Here is a 27,829-nt window from a genome sequence, read left to right on the forward strand (position 1 = left end):
ATGTCAGATGAATACTCCAAGGTTTCCGGGGTGGCGGCTTCCAATACACTCCTGAATATGCAACGGTTTTCAAACACACAGCATCAGGGGTCTTTTTCTCTGAACATGCGCTCGAGCAGAAAGTCGGTAGCGGGTTCTATGGCGAGAGCCTACAAACTGGCACAATACTTCCGTGTGCTGCCTTGTTTGTTTTCAGAACAGGTGAGTCACGTAAAATAATTGACGGAGCTACAGAAATCGGGCATTCCTTTCATTCCTTCGTTTAATAACCTGATTCATATAGTGTTAGCTCTCACATGATGAGAACCACCACTGAAAAGGTAGCTTTTGCTTACCAATTTGGCGATTCTTACACGGTTGTAGCCCTCCTTGTAGAGGGCTTGTTTGATCATTCTTCATAATGACTGTCATTGGTTCAATAAAATGCAAATCGCTGATTCAGGCTGTTTTGATTGCGCAAGACCCAAAACGGTGCTTTTTCAACGCACTAACCCAAAAGATTCAGAGACCTTATGCTTACTGATATTCAAAATTCTGGGGAAATTGGATTACGGAGTTGAGTTCTAAGTCGGCTCTGGTGCTCTCTTTAACAGAGTGCTTCAGGTCGCTTGGATAAATTGTAACACTCAAGGACTAGCGAGGACTCGCAGGAAGGCCATAACTAACCTTATCCTGTTTATGGTTCCTCAGGGATGCGTGCTCTCCAACTTGCCAGACAACCTGTCTTTTGACGATGCTGTTTATAATTGCCACCAACCTCATTATTTAGCTCGATTTATATTCATTTACTTTAATCATTCACTCACGAACTTGTCTGTAATTTGAGCAAACTAGTGAGGTTACGTGTAGACGTGAAATCCTGCTGAATCTGCAAGACATCTCGGTGCTGTCGAACAATATTCCACCACCTGATAGGATTCTGGACATTGTCTTCGAAGAAATCTCCAAGCGAAAATACTACACTGAAAGCTTCTAATTTGTTGTGCCTGTTGGTGGACGACGCTTTGAAGGAGACAATCTGGAGGAACTCCCCTCCACGTAAATTTTATAGGTGAAAGATGTGTCTATCCTTGGAAAAATCTGTGCCTTGTGTCACCTTATTAGTGAAACTATCTAGAGGACCACTTCAGTAACACTACGAGAATTTCGAAGAAGAAAAATACCTTTGTCAGCAAATTTTTGCCGGTGTGAGCTGACTGGGACGTGGTGATTATTAAGACTGGGCTTGGTGCTATAAACTGTGAAGTCTCCGATGGAGCTACCATTCTTCCCACGCTTAATTTTCTTAACATTGAATGCGAAGCAAAAGTCCTCAGCCACTGCTGGTCCATCCCTATGGTTACTCCGTATGCCTCACACGATTATCTGCTTACAGGTCTTAGGGAGGCTTTCTGGAACATAAGGCTGCGGTGATTCTCTCAAGCTGATTGGCCTTTCCGCCAACAACTTCGTTTGTGAAAACTTGTGAAAACCGGGAGGTCCCGGTTACGTATTCTTTAACGACTTGCTTATAAACACTCCTAGAATTATGGTATTTCTACTAACTTTCGGCCATTGTATGATCAGAATTCTTACAATGTACGCAATAGGCAATTAAAGAATACAAACCCTGATAAATTCACCTTACTCAGGTTTTCAGATTTCTGTTTTTGATGATAATAATGGTGATGATGATGAATACGATGATGATAAGCTGTTCACGCTCCGCTTCATCTAATTGCCCGTTCGATTCATACGTCTTGCGCTCTGAAATCTCGTTCAGAAATCCACATAACTGCGCACCAAACGCCTAAGAGGAAGTGGACACCGAACAAGGCAGCGGCAAAGTATTATTCTACGTCTTTTACCACTAAAATTTCTGAATTAGACGTCGATTTTATCCTGTATCCAAGCGGCACGAATAGCTGGAAGGCAATCACCGCTCTCATGGTGAAAAAGCACAAAAAACGTTTCATAGAGCATATCGATGGGTTGAACCACTTTCTTGTCGCTAAAACTGGTAACACAAGGAACTATGCTTCATATTCGGATTGAATATGAAGACAGCAGCAATTATCAGTAACCTACGGCATGGAATGAAAGGCCTCGGTAGGCAAGGTCAGTGGCCTTGATGTTCTTTCATCTTTGATTTTTAGGTCAATTGCCAAGCTCTTCATACTGGCAAGCAAGCTGCCAATATTCCGGTATACTGTTATGGACAGATACACATCTACACAGATATTAACAAAAAAATTCCTGGCTCTCTTGTTATGAGGCCTCAATATCGCCCGTCTGTACTGTGGCGTCCCTGTGGCTTTCCTGAGAGATTTTTACGTCTTATGCTGCTCAATCCTAATAATGAAGCCTTACCACTTACCGTAGAGAATGGATGGCAGTAGAGAATGTGGTCAATATGTGAGGAACGATCGGTGTATAATTGTTATGACGCCATTATCCACGCTATCTGAAAACCGACCGTCGATACACATGCAGTTTAGAAGAGCAATGGCGATTAGTCATTGTTAACTGACAAAGTTCCAACCACCATAAACAGATGAGCGCCTGCACGACCACACGAAAGTGGCTGTATTATCATCACCATTGTCAGCTATAAAATCACTACAGTCTGACCATGTGAGATCACAGTGAGGTTTCTCCGTTTTGGTAAAACATGAGAATTCATGTTTGCATCCAACCTACTTCTAAAATCGTCACAGTACAGCGTGCTCGTTTCTACTAGGGTCGTTTGTTGTTGGTATTGTGAGAATATTTTGGGATTTTGATGGAAATTTTCTCCTGTGGGCGAAGTCAGTTTATACTGAAAAGCCGAGAAACACTGTATAGATATTTCATCCTTATTGGGAATCATCAGCAGTGCGCAGCGCACCAATCCTCAGGAAGTTTCGAACCCATGACCTTCTGACAAATAGTTTGAAAACTTAACCGTTCGGCACCAGCGGTTGGTCACCAATGTTATTAGCTCTTACCCAAGCATTATATAGAGCCTTGTAACCTTCCCAGTAAAAATGAAATCCTCAGGAAGTTTCGAACCCATGACCTTCTGACAAATAGTTTGAAAACTTAACCGTTCGGCACCAGCGGTTGGTCACCAATGTTATTAGCTCTTACCCAAGCATTATATAGAGCCTTGTAACCTTCCCAGTAAAAATGAAACAGCTGTACAGTACTCCTCAACTTTTTAAGCATAGATTGGTTTTACTTACAAGACCGCTCGGATGTAATGAACCCAGACAGTATAGTTAAAATACCACCAAAGAAGAGTAGACAGTCTGGTAAATTTAGTGGAATCAGTAATCTAGTCAACCATTTAATTGTCATCTCTCCTACATCCGAATGACAATCAAGTCGAAAGGTCGTACATTGGTAGCCCCCATAGAATAATCAGGTGCGCGACGAACGACTTAAAAACATACTATCTCCGTCACAATTTTCGTGCACTTCGATGTATATACTATACCTTTGTACTGATCTATTCACGGAGTAAGACAATGAAAACTTCAGGGCGAATTTGAATACGAATTGCCGAACCATGTTGATCTTGGTATATCCGACTGTGAAACATTAGATCTTTCGGCCACGGGACAATTTCTGCTGCCGTGCAGCTCCTTGGATTATGACTTTCCATTACCGAACTGGGTCGTACTCATCTATCTATTCAAATGTTTGCATTTCCATTTGTATACGTGGCTAGATGGGAACTCGATACGATTGTATAATGCAAGAACTCGCTAGAGAGAAGTCACTAGAAATGTTGTGCTCTCATCCTTCGAAGCAAGTGCTCCTCCATTTAGAAGATGCAAACTGTGGAGCGGTTTGTCGGGGAACTCTGTTTTTCCCATTCTCCTTAAGCCATTTTCGTGCTGTCGGCAATTTCCACACTACTTAAACCAAAACCGAATCTTGTTTTTAGGTTACAGGGAAACTCCGATTTGAAGGGGGTAAATAGTCCTGAAGATAGCAACACGAGCGCTTCTGTTCTCATTATGACTGATACGGTAGTTGTATAGGGATAGAGCACGTAAACCATTGCTTAACAGACTGCGTTTTTGTGGGACATTACTATTAACGACCATTTCGATCGGCTACGGAGTTTCAGCCAGGTACGAAACTTTGGTTTTACAGAGCTGCTGACTTAGTTACCTGAGCACGGGAAGATGATCAGTCTGTTATCTAGTTATTCATCGCCTGTCGCCGACGACCTATTAATAACATTAATGACAATAATAATAGCCAGTCAATAGGCTTGGAATTTCATGGTAATGCAGTGCGATAAACAACAGTTCACCGTTAGCTATGCAGGATACTATGTATAGAAATTAACATGGCGATGTCGCATTTGAGCGAATTTTATTCGCAAAACGTAATGGCACTAATAAAAATGAGTGGTACCGTGGTTATAGCAAATTAAGCAAGCGCCTGCTAGCGTTGTCCATTTGTCTTAATGTGCGCTTTGTCCAGCACTTAAGGAAGGCAAGAAATCTATTAACGTGAACAGCACTCAAAAATTCGGGCAATACTGTTTTAAAACATCTCGCTGTCGAACAAAAGCCAAATGAATGTTTTTTTTATTTTTCACCCAATTAGATTTTCTGTTTTGCTGCCTGCCTGCTCAAGTGGTTTCGACTGGAGACCATGCGACAAGAAGCTTTAGCGGCATCGTTGGTCAAAGGTCATCATGGGGATCGCCAGATGGCTGTTGTTGGGCAGGCTGGCGGATCAGAATTCCAATTACAGAAACCTTCAGAAGATCAAGACGAACCCATCGAAGGGTTTGAATCTCACAATTTGGAACCGGTTGTACAAGCTGTTGGGTCGATGAATGATGAAGTTGAACAGGAGGATACATTGAGTGGAGCATCAGACGAGCTTCCCGGAGAAAGTCAACAACCCACAGAAGCTGAAGATGGGGCGGAAGAAGAACTCACACGTAGTAGTGATGAACAGGTATCAGAGAGAAATTCTCTGATTAGGACTTCGTTTCTATGTCGTTATCTATCTCTGCAGGTCGAAGCGGCACACGTCACCAGATGCAAGGTTAACGGAAGCTCATCGGTCTTATAGGCACAATCATATCGAACGAGTAGCTTGGCATCTTAAATACTCACAAAACTATACCATGAAGCAGTCTTTCTGCAGCCATTTCCTCCTGAAAATAAAAGTTCTATTCTAGACTGGCTAGCCGAGCGGTCTGCACCAATCACCTCCGGAACTGCAAGCTATTCTTCACAGCTTCGAGCATGGGGCCAATTCGCGTACTATATTCGGATAGCAAAGATGGACTACTGTGCTACTCTATAGTTGGAGTATCCTTCTGTTATATAGAACAACTTCACTCATACGAACACCGTCTGACACACTTATTTCTTTCATTAGTGCTTCTAGGTAAATCCTGTGTGCTGCGATCGTGTTTGCTTCCTCGCATGCATGTGTGACTGCTCCAGAACAACCAAATGTCGGTCCCTTTTTTGCCCCGGTTTTACCGCACGTCAGGTGCTGCGCCCACTAAGTATGCTGACAAAGACCACTTAGCTGTCCTTTAAATGAATCGGTTCTACGAAAAATCATTTTGGATTGTTGCCGTCAACCTGAAACCACTGTTCCGGTTGCACTGGTCTCTTTTGAACCATTTTGGGGTACGATAACCGCTGACTTACCCCTAGACAACAGTTAGAAGAAAAATATGTTGGCTGTTACTTGCTGATTGTCTATAACCCAACCTAAACTATCGTTTATTGGAGGCGCTTCTTAATGCGGATGCATCTGATCAACGAAGCTGCTGAAACAACCAGAATACCTCTGAAAGAGTTTTTTCTTGTGTTTTGCTGCTGACTTCCCCATACAGCTAAGCTTAAGTTATCATCGTGCACAATGAACAAGGAGTGCCGCCTCACTGCTTCGGATGCAACAATAGGGCTTCCTTCGTGATGTTACTGTCCAGTTCCGTTTTCGTAATTCCTGGAATCTTCGTCATCCAAGTCTTTAGGCTGATCGCCATCTTTACTGTGGAGAGGCAATTATCAAAGACGCCGACTGCGTTCTGAAGTGCCAAGTTAGTGCCGCATAACCAGAATGAGCAGCCTCTACCTCACGGAGAGATAGGCTAGTTTATTGTGTAGTCGCTGTGCTACAACGAAGCACGTTTTGTTCAGCATTTCTTGTCAGCTGGGTAGAAAAGAAATTACGTCGGATGTTGCGGCCATATGGGTAGGAACAGCCTTTGGTTGCGGTTAGATCTGCGTTGTAACAGTGAACTTTTCCACTCAGGCTGTTTATGGTTTCCTCAGTGTGGAAAAGTATTACGCTTGTAAACAAGACTCGAGCCTTTGTATTTAAGAATTCTAGCAACAGTACGGTTCTTGTATTTTATCAGCCAGCTTTTCTCATCCAAGCTTTATTGTTCAACTGAGACCATACAGAAAAATCCTACTTGGATAAGGTTATGAAGGAAGATTGTTGCCTGCTCTCCCCATAACTGTGTGAGATTGATTTCTGTTATGCGCCTCACCGATTTTCACATCTGTCCCGCTTATGTGTACCAACCGGTGGTATGAAGTAAAAAGCTGAAGTCTTTTGGCGGTTTATTTGTCTGTTGAAAGCCAATGAGAGATCACTACCGTTCATACTTCTCGTTACTTTCCTACCATTGCCCTCGTTACACGATCAATGCAGACGGCGTTCAAACCCCGAAACAACTACCTCATTCAATGTACATTGCTGTGAAAAAAAGCCGTGTCCAGGTCAAAACACTTTTATAATTAATCGTGCAGTTGAACAACGTCTTGGAATTCAGTCTCAGCAATTTCGTAGTTTCTACCATGGGCTTTAGATTGTCCAAGGTGAACTAACCAGACTGTCACACTCACTAGATTGACAGTGCTCGTTGGAACGTACGGAAAGTATGATCGCTTATATAATAGTGCATTCTAGTAGCATGTATGAATGAGATAGTTTGTCCGACGTCGGAGGAAGAAAATTATGTTGCAGACAGCAGTACAGTATTGCTGATGGACTGTATCAGACTGCATCTTTCCCCAGTAGCTGAACAATGTTCATATTCCCACTCCCTGAACAGCACCAATCCTGCTAGACTTGAATTGGCCTGAATAGTTTCGAAACGAGCCACCTCGTAGCAACCAAATACGTTGGCCGCCGAGTTGTGCTGCGTGGAAAAACTTACTGTTAAGACACAAGCTAACAACAACCGAAGCTCTATAAGCAGGTTGTTCCCATACATACGACTACAACAACCGATGTGATCTCTTTTCTACCAAACTGGAAACTACTATAAACTATAAGCCACCACTGCAACGGTGGATACTACTGATGAGGCACGCGAGTAGTATGTTTTCTCGTAAATCCGCTTCGCGTCTCTTGAAAAGTGAGATCTCGTACGGGATTTGTGGAGTTGCATTGTACCATTTGCTTGCATTTGAGTAACAGTCAATGAAAATCTAGGGAAGTTTAGGAAGACGAGTTCAAGGAGAAGGTTGATATTCAGTTTGTGTAAATAAGATGCATATGAGAGTCTTGCTTCCTGTCCAATAGTCTGTGACTGTTCAGTTGGTGGTTCCCGAATAAACATCTCCGCGGTGGAGGCCCTCCTCCTTTCACTGCGTTTAACTCAGGAGATGATTGTCATCAGCCTAATCATTAAGGTATTCCTAACGAATGGTAAAATGGATAGCCACATGAGATATTGTCACAAAACGGATGCACCCCCACATCCATTTTTTTATTCACAGTATTCCCGAGCAACTCTGTCGAATGTCTCAAAACCATCCTCAAGTATTTTTTCAAAACTGGCTTTTCAGAGTCAAATATGTTATACGTTGCTCGGTTTACCTTCCAATGTTTACCAAATTATAGGACGTGCCGGTGGAGCGGCCAATCTACGGAAATCTGAATAAGTCCGTTCTCACCAGGATCAGTTACGCAAACGCCCGTGAACGTCGGGACACTTACAAACTTGCATTCAACACGATGAAATGTGAGTTCATTTCATCACCGGAGCAAATGTGTGCAAATGTGAAGAGCTGGAAATCGATGTACACTAAAGATCCACTGTAGGCAATTTCGCATAATGTGATTTTCATTCTTCACAATGGTACTATTTCGCCTAAGTTGATCAGAATAAGGTCTCTCGCGAAAGGTCCGAGAAATCCTCGTAGTTTCGCTTAGTTTTTGAACATGAAGTCAGGTAGCATTGTAGTCATGTGAGTAGGCTAAACTTAGTTGTCCGAGTTCATGTGGTTCGTCACTATTGCTCCGGACATTATTGCCAAGCTTCAGTACCTTCTTTGTTGTGGATCCTGAAAGGAAAGCTGCAACCAGTCAGAATGGCATACAAGTCCAAATGAAGTCCAAAGCACTTCGTCAAAAAGGACCAAAGCTTGTGAAAACGCATCCAGTTTTTAGTGAAAACGTATTGGACGATCATGTTGCTGCCTATGGTGTTTCAGGCAAGCATGTAAACGGTAAGAGGCAGTTTGCTCTCGTTACAACTTCGTAGAGTTGATCTAGTTTTTCGCTAAGTACACTGGAATGTATCATACAGATGTCCGGTGCTACAGGAAAGTCAGTTCATTATCCAAATAGACCGCATCATACATTAGCTTGCAGATAGACCCGAATGAGTGGTAATACTTGGAAGGCTCTAAGCTCCCAAATTCACAAACAATCAAAGCTGGTTTATTTTCTTCTATTCTAATCAAATCTATTCAGATTCCTCGATTTTGGAAAAGCTTTTAGAGGAAATTGCGTTCTTCCTGGAATATCCGGATCTGAAAGACGAGGAGTATTTAGTACTAGTTCTGGCCTACGATTACGCAATGCGGAATTTCCAACGACGCGTTCCTCTTCCCAACGATCGCCAACTTCCCACACCAGAGAGATATTTCGAATATCTGTCAAACAATCGGTTAGTGCTATATCCAGCCGGTAACGAATTGTTTACGGTGAGTTGGGAAGAGCATAATTTGTCCCTTCCTTTCATAAAGAGAAATTTCGTTTGCAGAGGAAATTCTAATCCGCCAGAGTACCATTTTGTTCCAAAATAGTGACCACCGTTTGCTTGGAGTCTTTTGACTATCAGTCCTCAAACAAGAATCTTGTGAAAACTACTCATTCTAGCTTTCAATGTAACAGAAAAGTATAGAAATAGGTAAAGTAGTTTTGCCAAAAAACACGTCACCCCACATGGACGGATGACTGAAGAAGTTCTCTCACAGATCCTCCAACAAACGAAAAGAAACAGAAACCGATAGCCAATACCGCAAAGGGGAAGGATTTTCTATGACTGTCGATAGAGTTGTACGTTTCAGTCGCAAAAGTAACCAAATTAACCAAGCCCAATGTAAGAGCTTCCAAGAAAAGTATGTTGGATTGGCTGACCGGCAGGAACGCCCTACTGGAAAGGTTTAGTCCAATGGTCTGTACGCAAAGCAATGAGAGAAGCACATTACTCATGACCACTGTAATCATGATCGTCATCGACAGCATACCATCAGTGTCCAAAACTGATACTTCACCGCCGTACAGCTACAATATTTTGGAAGCCTTTTTGTGAGAAAAGTGGATGGGGAAGGGACTTCGGGATGGCCTTACACAGTCCAAGTTGCCCATACCTCCAGACACTTATTCGGACACTGTGGATGGTGATTGACAACAGGAACGCTATGCCGTAGTCAGTTACTGATCCGCCCAATCGTTAACTTATGGCGATGTGATCAATTTGGGTTCGGGCCTGGCACGCTTTGGATGACTCCGGATGACTTCGGTTATCCCTGGATTTGGTATTGCGTGAAAAGTCTGCGGTCAGTACGTAGGTGAATAGGTCGCTTTCCACTGTCCGTCAAGATCAATCTAAATCCGTCATCCGTTGGAGTCATAGATGGGATAATTCTGCCCAGTTGTGCAACTACAACAGTATCTGAGCTTTGGGGTGCCGTAGCATGGCATTCAAAGTGCCATAAAGCTTATCTTTGACAGTTTCAGAGCTACAGTCGTTTGGAGCGTAAGCGAGCGCGACTGACAGACAACGATCAACTTCCCGCTTACGAGAATGCTTCATGGACCTCGCCAGATGAACCGTAAAAGAGTGACTATCAACGAGTATCCAGTCAAACAAGGATACGCTTTGGGACGATGCCGACCCTTGCGCACCCTGCCGGAGCTGGACCGCCAGTGGTGAACAGTCGAGAACGACAGGAGAGCGATGGGGCAGGTGGCTCAGCCACTGTGCGTTCACGTTTCTTTTCTTTCTGATGCACAGCACACAAGTGTTTCGGCTTGATATTCGCATACACATTTATTGTGAGTCGCTCAAAATTACAGCCTCTGAACAAGCTTCCCATTACCGCTTGGTTCGTGACTTCACATGAGAATTTCAAAGAGATACAGTTCAGTTCTTGGTAGATTGCTTAGTCTGTATTTTCTCGAATCTGTTTCAACGTGACTTAACTACGTTATGTTTAGGGTACAGAGTACCTACATGCCTTCGGTAATATCCGAAAAGGTTACTGTTGGTCTATTGCAGAGATAAGGTGAAGTCAAATAGTATATAACGGAGTAGTTAATTTCTGTTACATGTTTGGCACAAGGAGATTCTGGTCCATTAAATTAGATTAACTAACTATCCCGTGTACTATTCTTGGCTACATAATCCCTTGCGATTTTCTCACTATTCTTGTCTTGACTTTGCTTGGCCCACCTGCTTCGCGAAAATTCCTGTCCCTTATTGTTTGCTTATACGTAGTTCGTATATGGGAATGCGAACATAAGTAACCATGAATATCCTCTACCCTACGCAAAAGGTTGCGGAGGCGGCGGTTCAGGCTATGTGTATGCGTCTGGCAGCTGCGGTGGCCCGGGTTCGCGTGCGCAATCAAGTAGGGTCACTCCGACTTTTGCTCCCGGAAGAATGGCGCTCATCGGAACAAATGGCGGAGGTAATGCCAACGTACGGTTGGTATAATCAGCTACTTGGCAAGTACGTTTAGCACTGATATACTCAACTACGAACCATGTAAGTAACGCGTGGCGTTTTTTGCTGCAAGTGTTCCAAGCAAGAATTGAAATAAATTGAATTGCAGATCGCAGAACTTGGATAGATTCGCTGTAATGCTTTTTTGGACTATCAAAGATATACTTTTGCATTTAAACTAACAATTTCTGCATGCTTCCTTCGTCCAAACTAAATTTCAACCTTTAACTTATTGTCAAACTTGTGCGTGTATGCAATGACTAATGCACACACCAAGTTTAAATCTGTGACAAGCACTCTGTGTAGACACAGCCAAGACGGGCACCATCCAAACTAGGCACCTTCTCCAAATGTCACAGAAGACAGATCAATGTACCGAAATTTGGGAAACCGAAAGACTAATCGATCAAAACGATGTGAGATATGAGAAGACCCAGAGATTTGAATGAGAGAGTGGGTTTGACGGCCTGATTCATTCCCACACTATCAGCCAACGAATTAGTTAAACCAATTTAAATTGAGGCTTGTCACCATTGCAGACCGTGTAGAATTTCATGTGTTAAAACAAGTCAGCTAGGTTAAATCCTGTCCTTTTATCCAAGAGGCCTGAAAGCTGACGAGCTTGTGCAGACACAGTGCCTGATATATTTGTCACATCTGCCCCTCGTGCGTGTTCTGTAGCTGTAAAACCAGGCGACTGATCAGCGTTCGGTGCCATTCGCCGTTATAGTTTTAAAAGTTGCTAGATGCCCTGACGTGAATTATGTGCTAAATATATTTTGCCATCCTAGAAGTTGCTGGAATCACATACCTCAGTCATACGCCAAACCATCACATCTGTGTCGTGTCTTTACCGTGGTACACATGCTAGACAAGGATCGCCGTGAAAGGCGTATTGTTTTGAAACTCCAACCTACGGGTCCTCGTTAAATGATGTGTTTGACCGGCATAAGTAATTGTGACGCGTGTTCTTCACGTTCGGATGATCTACCGTAATTCATTCTACCAATGGTTGTATGCACCCTTTTCATATAACACTAGCATATAAAGTCTCCAAAGGACTCTTTTTCGGCTTTCTTCACTTCATGACGATTAAAAGTATTGGCATGCGCATCCTAAAAGTGTGCCATAGTTACGAGGCATTACATGATATGATTATCGTATCAAAGTCAACTGCCAAAATGCCGTTATCGGTGGTATGATAACTGGGCATTCTCTACTGCCTTTGTGTCGATCGCAAGTAGCCGAGCTTCAATGGGTAAGAATCCGGCAGACCGTGCGCATCTGTTATGACCTAAAGTCGCTCACCCATCAGCGCGGTAAACACTGGTTACTGGTGAGCTGTAGATCCAGAGTGAGACGATACCGTATCATACGTTTGTTATACGTTCCTACTTTTTTTGCGTACTGGCAGTACCTTTGAGAATATGCTGCACACCAATCTACAGATCACCTTGTCGCTTGTAACCTGGTATTGTGATTCTCACTTTGCAACTAAATGTAATATATATGTAACATAAATACGTACTTTATGTTCTTGAAACAAACCGATCTTGACAAGAAAATATAACCAAGTCTTCTCGTCCATGTCGTATCGTTTCCTGGCATTAAATGTGCATAGAAGATCAGGGAAAACTTCAGATAACTTAAGCTGGATTGAAAACTAGCTGCACTACTCTGGCTCCCGTGAACGATTCTTGCAGAAAAACGCCTTTAAGTTCAGAGCAAAAATGAGCATTACCACACATAAAGGCGGACGCTTACAGTCTTCAAGACCGCCGTTTGCAAACGACTCCTTGAGCCAAACAAAGTCCTGTAACTGAAGGACAGCTCAGAATCAAAAGATGCTATTCTCCTCGACTTTCTGTCAAATCTTTCAAGCTAAAGAACGAATGCCGACAAATTAATTTTAGTTGCAGATTAGAATTCAAAACCTCTTTGGTTTCCTTCATAGTAAAAGCTGCCGGGTGGTACGTTCAGGACGCAAGCGTGATGGATAGAAAATATAAACAGACTGTTCACTTACGTGCCTGTCACAACCTAGAGTCCATCGACCGAAGTCTTTGAGAGTGAAGAAAGCCATGTCCAATCTGATCATCCACATAAGAAGACCACACCATGAGTAACTGCAGTGCGTCGTAAACTTCTCCCGATTTGAATGAACTACCTAGATTTAAACTATGCTGTTTACAAAGCTCGTGGCAAGATCAATGATCTGACTTTCGGAACACAAAATTGTGAAGTTGTGCATCAAAAGATTAGGCAGCAGGCTGTTTTGAATTGAAAGCATGTCAAATTATTGGCATAAAATTATGTTAACAAGATCCGTGCCAACTGTTCCTTCTACCTATTTTGCACATGCACAAACCCGTTTACAGATGACTATATCCTCTTTCGAGCTTCTTTCTCAAACTTTTTAGGCAGGATATTGTCACGACTTGGTTAAAAGACCATGGATTCAGGAGGATTATGGCTGGTCGAATGCCTCAGCCCCTGGAGTATGCCTCAGACAGGCACTGCTCCGACGTATTTGTGTTCAACAAGATGGATGTCAGCAATCTGCTCGACTCAGAGATTGTCCAACAAAGGAACTTGGTGCTCCAGGTGAGCATGCCTCATTGCTATCCTGTTTTGTTGAGGTTAAAATAGCCTTTTCAAATAACTTTGGTAGGAACACATTTAAGACCATGACTTCAACCAAAAATGCATCGAGTTTTGAGTGACCGAGGTTTTGGGGCGAGGTGGCTCAGTGGTTAGAGCGTGAATTTACTGACCGGGTCCGTGGTTAAACCCGACCTATGTCTCTCGACATCCACTGTCTAGGCTTGGGCAACCTGGCAGTATCCTAGCCCTCGTGGGTGGTGTGACAGGTAAGCACCAAAGGGGTGTTGCATTCATTCATTCATTCATCATCATCATTCATTTCGGTGATGAAAGCGACATGTGCGATCACACTCCTTAGGTTGCACTGGCCAGATCGCTGTCTAGTATGTCAGGCGATTGAATTCTTCGAAGATCCACATGCGGGGTGGAAAACAACCACAAAAGGTTAAGCAATTACTTGGAAGTGAAGTTGGAATATCATCACCAAGAAACTGGTAATTAGCGAGTATACACTCAAACTCACGCAAACTCATTTGGTTTTTTTCGAGAGACTCACCTGGAACCCAGCTGAATCTCTCGTTTGTGATGTCCTCAGGCAACTGAATGTGCTGTACCAGACCACCTCATGTTTCAGTCGCTACGATATTCGAGATATCGCGATACATGTATATCTTTGTAATGTACTACTCATAAGGTTGCTGAAAATCCCTCGACTGGTAATGGCCGTCTCTCCTGATGAGAACCTCCAGATGGAACAGATCAATTAATAGATATCCTGACAAACGTAGACCACTCCAGCGCGCATCCAAGCTGTTGTTTTAAATGCATACCTTCCCCTCCATTGCCACTCTTAAAATAACACGTCAACGAATAAGCTACTGCCTTCAATGCGTAGCTATCCACCCTTTTATTCTGAGATCAATAGGCACGAAAGTAACGACCGTACAGCACGTGCGCCATTTACAGCTGATGCTGATGACATCAGGGATGTTGTCACTGCTGCTAGCGATGATGATGCGGTTGATATTCTGAGCGAGGAATGTTGTATGCTTGATTTGATTTTGTGTTTGTCGCTGCCACTGCATCTGAACAAAAGTGTCAAGCTACTCGCAGTGCGCTCGTTAGCTGTTGTACACGCTTGTCTCAAACAAATCCAAGCGTAACTGTAGTCGGGACCGTCATCAGCTCATTGAACATTCCATATGGAATTTCAGACTTGATTCGTGTTCACGCACTCTACTTTCAATATAATGCGATCCACACGAAAGAAGTTTATTCCACATTTCTCCATAGAATGGGTGCGTACATGCCATTTGTCATATTTTTACCTCACCAGGACAAAAGCAGTTGCCTTGGAGTTCACTGCTGTCTGGCCAATGTTACCGGAGGCGAAGAGGTCCTATTTGTCAACTGCATCAATGTCTTCTCCCCGGTTCACATGGAAGGACTTATCGGAAACAAGTTCCCGCTCATACAACCTGTTCCACAAGTTCGTGTAATCCGGCAAATGAAAGAAGATGAAGATTCCCGATTAACCCTGAAAATGGGCTCAAAAGGTAGATGCCTATACCCTAGTAGTGTATTTCCGCGTAACTCCAATTTCAGGACGAACGATATCTTCAACCAAATATGTCGCACAGAGACTGTCTCGTGTTTCTTTCGGCATAATATTTAAGATACCAAAGTAAAGCAGTGCGTTGTGCCAGGAAAACACACCAAATGTTGTACCAACTGGAACATAAAGTAGTCATTCCGCAGCAAATTCATTTGGAGAATTACACAAGTGGGAGTTTCCGTGGGAATTCAATAGCGTCACTCGTTAACATCAACTTAAACTACCGATTGCTTACCAAACCCTTCTGAAACCAACCTAAACTGTTCATTTGTTATTTTCCTCAATCGCTTGTACATTCTAGATATGACCGCAAGATTAGATGTTCGGACAATCTTCAAGCTTTCAAAGAAGTTCTCATCAAAAGCAACACCAAACATGGTATCGAAGTTAGTTCATATTGCAGAGAATACAGTAAGCACAATATTCTTGGGTTAAATCGTTGGAAAGTTCTGTCGAAAGTAAGCTGCCACCAACTGTCCTGTTCTGCAGGACGGCAAAAATGTATTTTGGAAGAACAATTCGAGTTAGATTGCATCCAATATTACATCATACTTTAGCATCGAGCTGACACTAATTTTCCTGAGGATTCTGACGAATCCAATGTTATTTTAATCTCTCCCTTTGCTCGCTGTCATTATCGGTCGAGTTGATTCTGGATGTAATGATCACTGAGTCCTCCAACCAGAAAGCTGTCTTGTCCTGGATGTGATGGGTCTGTACTAAATGGCTAAGTCTAGTTCGTGAGTATTGTCTCTGTTGGCCGTAAAAAACAAGTTTCTCTCCATTCCTGTGAATGAATTTTAATTGTACTGATCATACGACGTCGTTGTATGTTCCGCAGCCTCCGTCTCAAACACATTGATTTCGGTAGGGAACACCGGCCACTTATAAGGACTAGCTCTGTTTAACCTCCATCGTTGAAGTAGTTGGCAACTCTAAAAGACTCTTTCTTGTTGAGGCTGTGTCGTATTCTCTGTAAGTCAAATTTTACTGTTACTGGCATTGCAGAGTCTAGTGACGTTCATTTTTAACCGTGGCCAGTGTGTATTAGTCCGTGGACTGCAGTAGCTTGTGCAGCTTGTGGAGACTGAGAAATACGCACCATCTGTTGGGTTTTCTGTACTGTGTTGATGCACATCGATGTGGACAGTGAGTATTCAGGTCTGTGCGTCACGACATTCTGAATAACTGGCTATGTGGAAGTTGAGCGCAGGGAAGCTATAGTAGAAATCTCCGGAAACTGTTGAGCATGAAGATGAGTGGTCAGTTCGCCTTTAATTATAGTGTGGACAGGATTACCAAGTTTTCGTTGCAGAACGAAAGTACCAGAGTTACCCAGCACGTTTACTAGTGCGAATGTGAAACACAATGAGTTCATCACTGTTTATATTATTTTGGGATGTCACACGCTCCCCAAGAATTACCGTGTGTTTCTGATACTGGATCGGCATTACTCACCTCAAATCAGGTCAAGTTAAGTTCTTGATTGAAACTTCGTTTGCTGTCTGCAGGGATTCGCTGCAATTATCGGAGACTTCCTCCATAGAATGGGACGGATACATGCATATCTTATGAAGTCTTACCGGTAGCGTCAGTACTCCAGCTTACTGTATAGCCGTTATATCGTCCCGCTTACTGGAAACCTTGACAATCGCTGTAGTACACTTATTCAAACGATCAGAGGTGTTCCGAGTACACTCTCGTTTAATGTACTTATCGTATTCAGGTGGTTTGTCGACTAGTAATGAGTTTATGGTTTTCTATTTTTCTTTCTTTCTAATTCTTCACATTCGTTCAGTTATCAGAGCATCAACTGAGGAATTTTTATCCGTCGAACCTAACAGCGAAAAACAAAAATCGATCCGCCATATCTATATTGAGAGCAGTGACAGCCGTTCCGCTGTAGTCAATCCAGTGGGGTTCCTGGAAGTTGAAGCCGACGGTGAGTAGATACATAACTTGGCTTTACACGTGCATTCAAGTACTGCTGGAATTCTTGCAAAACCATTTGTCAAAACGAGTGTGCTGTAAAAGACTAATTTCATCCTTTCGTGCAAGTTCCATGATATGAGAAGGCAGTATGAAGACCCACTTAACTCCAAAAGCATTAGTCTCTTCTCAGTAGGCACAAATTAACCTTACTCACTCAAGCTCTTTATTCGTGTGTGGACTTCCAGCTTCATTAACTGAACGTCCTATTCCCTTAAGTATACGGAACTACTTTTATTGTGTAGGCCGATGTAGAAACTGATGATGTAAGTATATAGTGACAACGTTCAGTTGGAACACCCTTTCTGAGCATACCTGCTGTGTCACGCGAAAGAAGCATGAATGCTGAGATACTACCTTCCCTAGCCTAGACAGGAGCATTCGAGGTAAAGATGTTGGACTTGAACCAACATCCTGGTCAGTAAGTTCGTGCCTTAACCACTGAACTATCTCGAATCCCCATACTGGTGAAGTGGACGTAAGTCAAAATATTATGGGATTCCTAGAGCGGTACCAACAAATGAAATCCGATTCACGACGGCCAGTGATCAAACTGGATGTCGAACACAGCTTTTATTGCTCACTTCGAATTTCTTCGCCTAAAATGACGAGAATTAATTTCGCTGACGTGATTGTTTATTCTCAGTTGAGGAATGGTTTTATGAAGTTCGCTGTGGCGTTACCCTTCGCTGCCTAACTTCGATTCAGCGCTTTCTTCCCTCAAAAAATCGAATTTCACAGTATGCTCTGATAGACATTTAAGTTGCGCTAAAAATGCGAACAAAGTGATGGTACTAACAGACCGGAATTTTTCTGCCCATCCGACTGCGCATGGAACAAAGGAAGGATAACATTTTCCGCCTTCTTTGCGAACGAAAACGTGCCACGTACAAGGACTTAGATAGACGGGTGTATGATATTGGATTTTCAAAAGCAGACTTGTCCAAATCAAAGTCATCAGGTACATTGCATGGTATCTGAACTCCAGTCGTCAAAAACGCACTTCACGAGCTTAACTGTTACTACCGGTTTCAGGAGCGACATCAGCAATCCGTGATAAATATTCATTGCTATCCACAACGCTTTCCCAACTTAACCGCAAACATGCTGTAGCCAGATTGGGCAGTGCTATTCGGCTTCGTTGATGTATGCCTTCAGTCGTTTACATCTGACCAGGATCCGCTAGGAGGGACGCCAACACGCCAAGGCGGAAGAAATAGTATGATTGCTGGTAATCTGAGGAGACCGGATTTTACAATGAACACTTCGCCCTATAAGTGGGGCGATCTATGCTAAAATGTCTAGGAGTGCTTGACAGCTGTCTCATCCACATTGGGAATCGTCAGCAGTGTTCATCTCAGGAAACTGCGGGGGTCCCCAACCCGCGACCTCCCGGCAATTAGTTTGAACACTTGACTGTTCGGTCACGAGCAGCTGATTAGCGATCTTTTAGGTTGCACCTAGACGGGGTATGGCGCCACTTATTAGTTTGAACGACTGTTCGGTCACGAGCAGCTGATTAGCGATCTTTTAGGTTGCACCTAGACGGGGTATGGCGCCACTTATTTACTGGTCAGGGAATGTGAGTTGTTTTACTGCATTGGTCATCCTTGATGGGCAACGAAATCAGTGAAGTTACCGATGATAAGCATCAACTCGGATGCACATATGGAGTACATTTTCATGTTTTTTGGACCTCAGACAGTTGTAAAATCAGCCACCCTAGCGGTTGCTACAACTAATGTTGCCATGGCTAAGATCAATCTCATTTAAGTAAATTATCCCAGTAGTATTGAAAAACGTTCAAATCTGAAAATAAGGTTTTGGAATCCAAAGACCCTCGTGTGGGGTTAAGACAAACCAAAGAGTGTCTAACCTGTAGCATACAACCAAAGACTTGTGTGCCAGTCAGTCTCTGATATGGGAAGCCGAGTCAGCTAAGTGGCAAATAGTCCTAGATCAATGAAAATGGCTGTGAGCTAAGTTAGTTACTATTGATAAGGTTAACGCTCCAGAAAATGACGTCCTCACTAGGTAAAGATATCACAAGGCTTTTTCTATCAACCTGACTATATGCAAAAAGAACTAATGGGCTAAGTACATTAGACAGGGTGAGAAGTGACGAATACATACATAAGTAAACCTCTATAATGGGTATCTGTAAATTTTACCCTGGTTTCTTTGGTAGGCCCAAAAAGCAAGAAGGCGCAAAATCCAGTCCATCGCTGAAATACCATGAATCATTTCTTTTTCAACAGATCTGAGCATCCTGAGGGATATGTGGACACCTTCAGGGAACCCTTCCAGGGAAAGTCGACGCATGGAGATGATTAGTAAATCATCGTCGCTCCTAAGGCACGCTTTGAAATGTGAGTGCGCATGTTGGTTTTTCATGCTGGTACCGATCTTAGTAAGGTATTCCGCATTGAGATGAAGTAGCGTGACTAGTCTGTTCTATACAATGGCAACACAAGATTATATACCGCTGCGCTCATTGATGTGAGTGGAGATACCAGATGTCATTTCGGTATGTTCTTGCGCAATATACCCAAAAAATGTAAGCTCTTTGTGATCACACAGATTTCTGAGCAATGGAAGTGGTAAGTACCTAGCCGTAGCCGTCTAGAAAATCAGAACACCGGCAAAAACTGGATGCGTTCATTAATATCTCTGAACCACTAAAATGCACTTAGGACTACCAACGTTATGCTGTACGCTAGTGTGACGTTACACTTCGTCTGAAAATGCTTCCACTGCACATTATAGTTTCTGCTAGTACTGAACATCTGAATTTTAAGTCTTTACGGATCAAGTAAAAATGATTTGCGAATCATGTTCGATTGAGACCGTGAATTTACGGGGTAGGTGATGAATGCATACCTCAGCGCCTGATCTCCAATCTTATTTCAAATCCGGTCAGACCAAGTTACGTTGAGCAAGTGCTGGTGTGTGCGGAGAAAACGACGCAACTGATATGGGTCGATTTGACCTTCAGAAGCCGTAGTTATTCGCGGTTAGCAACTATAGTCTGTAGCTAAATAACAACATTAAGGCACTGAGTACTACTGGTGAGTGTGATGGTGATGATGCCCCCAACCACCAAGTACGTTACATTTATCATGAAATTTACCATAAGAATTTAAGCTTAACTACTCATCATCCATCCCTTCATTTTTAGTCGCTGGTGTTCGTACGGTTACCTTCCTCAGCCATTCACAGGATCCCGATGAAACAGATGGCTTAGTTGCAAAGGTAGTCGATGCAACCAACCGCTTATTGCTGAGAGAAGCTGAAGCTCTAGCGGCGTCAATGCGGAGTGCTCCCACGGGGACTGCGTTTAACCCGCATGTACCCACGTTTCCCGGGTTGCAAGAGGAACGGGACGCATACGAAGCTGGCAAACCAAGTATTATAACGAAAAATAAGACAATACGCGTTCCACCTTCACAGGAGACTAACGGCTTCTACATAGTGATTCTTCACAAGGAGGTAGGCATATGATATTGCCGATAGCTACTTCTAAACTAGGCTGACTGAAATCACTTATATTGTTGTAATGAAGAAAACCAACTGGAAGGTGTCTATTGACCGCAAGAACATAACCAGTTGCTCGTCGCTTGACTTGGCTGATTTGTCTAGCATCTCAGGAATCAGGCAGCCTCCTCTATACATGTTGCCTGTAGTTCAGCACCAACAAAGATTATTCCTGTACTGGTTCCTTGGATGACAACAATAAGGATGAACTGTACACCGAAGGTAAACTTTTCGCACCGTTATCCTAAAACGTAATCATCACGCTTTATAAACGTCTCGCGTCAAACTTATAGAAGGACCCCAGTTTTTATCGTACCCAATGGAATCTAAAAATTTTCGGTCAGCATGAATGGGCGCCGTCAGAAAACAAACAGTTTCACTTAATACCGTGTGGGTGAGATGGCACACAGATACAACGAAAATCAAGGAAAGGATTGGTAACCAGGTTATTTATCATCCCATCGAGAAGTGGCGGGATGACGTCCTCATGACAAGTCACCTCCAAACCTCCACCGAACGTGTTGGTACAGACGTCACATAAACAGTTGCTGAGTCTGTTTCGCCGTCAAAATTTCAGCCTGGTGCTATACCCATTGGACTGCATACGAAGTAATTCCATCAAAAAGGTCCAGAAGACTGAGGTGGTCCCAACTTTTTTCATTTAGGCTATTCTCTATTTGTCCTTCTAAAAGTTGGCGCGGGAAGTTTAGTGCTGCTGTACAGGTTTCACTGTGCAAGGCTCCAGATATTAGGCAAGAAATTCTACCTGATGAACCAGCGCAACACTTTGCCTTTATAGGAACCAACCTTGGGCAATACTCGTCTTTCTTTCTTTGAGAATCTATTTGGTTGGAATTTAAGTCAGAATAAAAGGAGGCCGTAATTCCTTTGCTTTCCAAAGACTAGTGCACTTTCACCATGTTTAAAGCCTCAATAGTATTAGATGAGCAACTATTGAACTATGCAAGAATATTAATGATTTTCCTAAGGTCAGGCGAACAATCGGTTGATCTGCGGTTCTAAAGCATGGCAGTTCCCTGTCGGAACTATCTCCCCACTTGGCGACCGAGCCTTCATTTCACTGTTTCTTGATATTTTTGGCTTCCACTCCGTGCCACAACTGAAGCGCATGCAGATAAAGCCGTTCGACCAATTTGCCCCACTTTACTCAGCTGTGCAAAAATGATCTTTTAGGAAAGAGACTAAGAGGTCCGTTGAGTAGCCATAAAAGGAATAAACCCAATGTCGAGGCATCACTCTACCTAGCGACCACTCATCGTGTCTTCAACAAGCGGAACTCAGTATTAGTGCACAGGTGATGATAGCCATAATTCAAATCAGAAGGTGAATGTGCACTAATAAAAGCTTTTAGTATTTCTGCGACACGTATAAAAATAAATACAATGTAAAATGGGAGCAAGTCAAAAAGGGAACTTATCGGATGCGAGAGTCCCTTGGTGGAAGTCAGAACGGCGGGGACGTGTTTTTCTCCGCAGTTCGACTGCTATACGTACTCCATGGTTGTCCGTGGACTTGTGGAGAGGTTGACGTCCTGCTCCCTGCGCGCGCGCGAGTCTGTGTCTGGACTGGGTTCGGTTTGCGTTTATGTAGGTCCCATTGCGTAAACGTGGGCGCGTCGTCACATGATTGGTCGCTACGCTGACTAGGCGGTGCAGACAATCGATGTCCGATGAGTCAGCTTAATGCGACGTGTTTGTGCGTATGAGAAAAAAAAGACAAGCCTCGCGATCCAGTGAACGGCTGAGTTGAACAGTCAAGTATGTGGGTGACTGGGTCGCTACGCTCAAACGGTTTTGTAACTGCTAGTAAGCGCAAACTTATAGATCAAACTGTCAACCATTTGTCACTGGTTGCTTCGCTTATATCCGAATGCTACGACATAAACCTACAGCGTTTCCGAAAATAGCTTATATTTGTATAGTTAGTTTGTTATCCTCGACGTATTTTCTGTGTGAGTTGTATCTAGAGAGAACGCTCGATTAACATGAAAAATCAGTAGCTGATGAAATCTTTTCCCTCATTGAGATGCATCTTAGGTAGAGTTTCATCTTAAGAAGGGAGAACTATGTTGAAGTTCAGACACGAGCTGTATAGGATTCTTTATTCGATACCTACCTAAATGGCCGAGGACGTGCTTAGCACAGAATTCCTCATCTACCGACATACAAGGCTACACTTGCTGAGGAATTAATGAAATCAGTGCTGCTTGGGGGTTTGGAAGATAGATGCACAAATGTAGTTAGATCTGGCTGGATCATTGTTTTTCGAGGTGCATTGAATACAGGTGGGTGGGATAACAAATAGGCAGTTCGGATTAGCAGAAACTTCGCCAGTGAAATATCTTTGCTTTCATTGACAGCAAATACTTTTGAAATCAGCGGACGAGCTACGACAGGAAGCTGATCAGGCCGGAAGAGGAGGTAAAGAAGCCAAAGGGAGAGGAAAAGGCAAGAGACGTAAGTTGATGCTCTCATTGAATTATTTTTTCGACAGCGAATGTCTCGCTTCCAACAAATATGGACCATGAGAAATCGATCTTGTGCACAATGATACTGATGCTGACGAGCATTGTGTATTTCTCACCCATAACCTGTAACTATCCGCTGAGATGAGTTCACTCAACTGATTCTTTCTGGTCAGCTAAATATCGGGGTTGATGTGGCTTGATATCGTCATACTCTTGAATTAAAATTTCCCCATGTCCCGGAAGACAAAATATAGTTCGAATGTTCAGAGAGTTATCGAAGCACTCCATAAGGTCGACTACTGGAATTTCCCTAGTTCTTCACAATAAACTGTACGTGACGAAAGCTACGAATTGTGAACTAAGAGGATGGAAGCACTCACCGACAGCAGGGTTTTGCTTCGGTAAGGATCAAGTTCTGGTAACTGTTTATGACGCAAGATCTCCTGTGTCAGATGAGATGTACTTAATTTATGCAACTTCGTTCAAATAGGGGATTCATCCGTGTTGTTTCGCGGGGCATCAGCAAATGATTGCCTTTTGTCCACCAAATCAACCAGAATGCTGGGTTCCGACTGATGTGGAGTGGAACAATATCTAAGCGAGGGATCCAGTCGTCTTCTATTGATATCCGAACCCCCCAAATTGTCTTGGATTACTATTGTTTCTCGTTCGTAACGTCTACAAATTTGAACTGCCGTTTTTGGTCCTTTACAACCTTGGTGTATTGTTGTTCAATAGCATCACACAAAAATGAGACATAGACTTCATTTTTTTCAGGTTGACGATATGTGAACAACTTATAGGTAAGACCACCTTCTGCTATTATGCAGGCAACGTCTTCAGACACCCTACATAGTGGCATAAAACTGCGTGGACAAAAATTACGGTACACCGTTTGAGGTGTGAATTGGGTGATTTAGTCTAGTTCCCAGTTTTCCGTCCTTTATTAAACGCTTCTTATTGTCGTCTGAGAGTGCTTTGTATCGCCTGCGAAGGGCAGTAGTTTGATCATTTGTGGTGAATTTTACCCCAACGGTTTTATCAGACAGAAATACACTTCAGAACTGAAAAATAAAGTAGATGACTATATTGAAGTCTCCTGGAAAGAAATTTAATCATACTGAATCGTCCTGAACGGAAAACACAGTATAAGATCTATACAAGTAATACCTACAGTCCAGAAAAGTTTCTTGTTCAGGATACTTTGTAGAAGTACGAAGTGTGAAAGTACACGGCCACTTGCCGCTTTTCAACGTTTAGGTTAATTGCTGATATAACAGCACTATTTGCATCGAAAAACATAAAACACAGAACTTCAGATATGTTTGAAAGTAGAAAGTGATAGTCAGTTTGAGCTCGAAATAAAAAAAGAAGTTCAGCCGAAAAGAGAATACCACGTGGGAGGTCTTCAATTAGGGAAGGATTTGGTGCTGAATCTTGACCAACTGGCAGTTTTTATCCTGACAGCTCATTACTTGGGAGGGCGCGTTGTGTCCATCCAGCTTTAAGGTGTGCGACCTAGGTAGTACACGCAAAGTCTCCTCACTACTCCAACGGATTTCTTAAGATCAACATCACTTTCCTTTATCCCCTAGATGAAGTCTACCCTACCGTTGACATTACTACAACTGTGAAACACGCCTTTCAAGTTTCCTTTGTTGATTCATGTGAGTTTTCACATCCGAAAGGATTGTAGTTCATTTCCAAAGGTTCCCATAATTACTGAACTTGTTTCCATATCATGAGAGCTCAGCTATTATGTTGTGGTGAAAGTAGTATTGAGTTCAGTAAAAAAAAACAAGAAATTCGGTGATAAAAATCCACATAGGGGACGCAATGACGCATCTGGTTGGATGCGTACCCACAGTAGTTGCGCCAGTCAGATTCTCCAAATGCCAAAATCATCCAACTTGGAGTCTGATAATTTGTGGTACTGTAAGGAAAGATAATGTCGCCTTGAGGTATAGTGAATATTGCTTGTCTTTTCGTACAGAAGCGTAACTGCAACGTTCCTCCCAATGGAGAAGTGCTCCAGCTGCATCGACAGATAGTCGCCTTAAGGATGTTGTTGATATCTCCTCTCAGTCAACGACAATCGGCAGTTATTGCCCATTTAACTGACTACTCATGAACGGCTCTATTTACGCCAGTCTATTATGATGCTTTTTGAGTCCCTGCTGCTCATTCCACGGGTCAGATTGCTCTCTGTTGCCTATCCGTCTTCACTTGCAATTTCGTATCCACTCAACCCATTTTCAAGTGTCTGTTTCTGGTACACGAACCGGGAGCCCCCCCGGTGGCGCCATTTCGACATCTGGGCGGTTCTGTTCTTTGTATCATCTTTGTATCGCATCTGCCCGATATCCTTAAACGGGCCTAAGAGAGCGTTCCAATTTGACAAGTGACACAAGATGCTGCGTCGCCCAGTCAGCTAAACACTGTAGGTACATTTAATTTGTGGCAAATGTACCCGCTATCCTTACCTCCCAAATGTACTGACTGTTCTCTGCACGGTTATCTCTCAATAAGGCCTATTTACACCGTCCGACTGCCCGTATCCGCACGTTTGTATACAACTTGTTATGGCTTTCAGAAAGCCATGCTGCCTCAGTGCCAATTTTTCTGTTCCTACCAACTGCGCTTTTATTGATTGTACGTTCTGCTTATTTCATGATGTTTATAAACCCATCTGATTACAGAACCAGTTCTCAATACAGCATCTACTGCCTTCCTCCACCTGTTACTACTGCTCACTGAATACAAACTGCGTATCGTCCGATAGCTTCAGTCTTGTAAGATCCCTAGCTGCCCGGATCTTAGAAATGTTTTTCTCTTTCTAGTATAATTCAGCGTATCATGTCAAGACTTCAATTAGATAACCGTCCGACGATGGATTATAATCTGCCATCCCGTTGGACTACCTCATCCTCATTTCACTGAACACATCTGACAGCCGTGGTCCTTCTGTACGAGAGAATCACACCAGGTTAGGCGGCATAGTCCTGACTCCCTGTCAAAACAGTAAATTTGATTTAATAGGTACAAACGCCTTCCACTTCCTTATCAAGTAAACCTGATTATGGAGATTGTTTTCTCAGGCCATTTACCATTGAACCGCGTCCCGTAAGAATAAAAACGAGTCGACAACAGCTGGTCAAGTCTGTGCTGGTAATGAACATCGCATTGTTTCATGTCCCAACACTTATCAACAGTTCTGGATTGTAGAAACTGGAATAGCTACCATTTTCCACACAATAATCTCCAGAAGACAGACCACCAAAGGAAAACTAAACACACTGACTCTCCAGAGACGGACTGCCAACCTCCAGAGGGAAGCGTACGCTAAATGGTGTCTGGTGGGAACAGTGTTTTGTGCCTCCTTTGGAGCATTCTGCGTCATCGCCAAAGCTGTTACTTTTAACTGTTCTGGTCTGACTGCTTACATAGTGCACCTAAAGTGTGCGAGGCGATAACAGTTGAATAGGGAGTCGAAGAGCTGGAAGGTTGGAAGCGCTGGTTCGGGTAACTAGTTCGGATCCGTTGCCGGAAATATGCTCTATTGCGATTGGAATGCAACGATTTGTCAGTTGCACACATCCGCTCCTCCGGCGCGGAACCATTTTGACTTTGGTTGGGAAGGGGTGAATAACGTATTCACAACCTTATTGGGATACCCGTTGTTTTAAACATCATCGCATGCAGCTGACCTCAATTCGGAGAGCGCTCGAGGGAATGAGGTTCGCGCGCGGGTCCTTCTGCAGATAGTAGAAACAAAATGCCTTTTGAACTCAACACGTCAAAGTGTGCGAGTCAACCGTTTTTTCCCGTTCTCAGTAGTGGATTTGATGAACGGCCGGCAGAACGCACCCACGCAATCCGCATGTTGTCAAGACAATCGTCAGGTTGGGGTCACCTCGCAATGCCAAATACTGTTACATACCGGCTAGTAGATTGACCCGGTCAATGAATTACGAATTCTGTTGTGCCAAACAAACCCACAAGGTTTTGGCAATTAGTGACTCCCGTAAATGCTTGTGTTGCCCCTCTGTTTTACATAACCTGCAGGTTTTACGTCCGCCACTGAGTAGAATCAACACATTGCAGCACATGTCTTCTACCAGTTCTAATGAGACCAATCATGTTCATTTCAGGTATGGAAATACCTTCGATAGCCAGCATTGAGCCTTCGAAGACAGTAATACACTGTGTTGTACGAGTTCAAAATGTATGTCTTACGGACCTGAATGGGATCCCGGCTTCTTATTTTACAACTTCAGTGGGATTCACGAGCCATATGACACAAGGCGAAGTACTCCTTTCTACTCGGTTGGGATGAGGCTGAGACCTACAGCAACATGGATATAGAGTTCACTAGACTCTTAAGCTTACCATTATCAGGTTCAAAATCCGTGCGTAGCAAAAAACTCAGTCTAATTCGTCACTATGCGAAACCGTCCGAGGACAGAAATGTGGTGTTCGGGCGGACATACACGAATAAATAATTTCGGGTACAGTCGGCAGAACCACATACCGACCTACAGGCGACCTGTTTCTCTCTGTTGGTTACTTCAGCAGTACACTTTAGCCTTCTCATAAGGACAGTGTTCATTCAACTGAA

The 27,829-nt window shown here is 43.2% G+C and overlaps 1 protein-coding gene across 1 annotated transcript; it reads left to right on the forward strand.

The window, feature by feature from the left end:
* T265_15422 (hypothetical protein) lies at positions 1–27,456 on the forward strand (the record flags this gene model as incomplete). The annotated part of the gene is made up of 13 exons (XM_009178037.1): positions 1–201; positions 4,585–4,944; positions 7,867–7,987; positions 8,722–8,954; positions 10,812–10,987; positions 13,402–13,585; positions 14,922–15,141; positions 16,999–17,142; positions 19,448–19,558; positions 20,368–20,678; positions 23,104–23,200; positions 24,807–24,878; positions 27,363–27,456. Coding segments are annotated over 13 exons (2,322 nt in total), but the record flags the coding sequence as incomplete, so codon positions are not given.
* Positions 27,457–27,829: the final 373 nt, after the last annotated feature.

The sequence above is a fragment of the Opisthorchis viverrini genome (genome assembly GCF_000715545.1).
Source record: "Opisthorchis viverrini unplaced genomic scaffold opera_v5_489, whole genome shotgun sequence".
In the NCBI taxonomy this organism is placed as follows: domain Eukaryota; kingdom Metazoa; phylum Platyhelminthes; class Trematoda; order Opisthorchiida; family Opisthorchiidae; genus Opisthorchis; species Opisthorchis viverrini.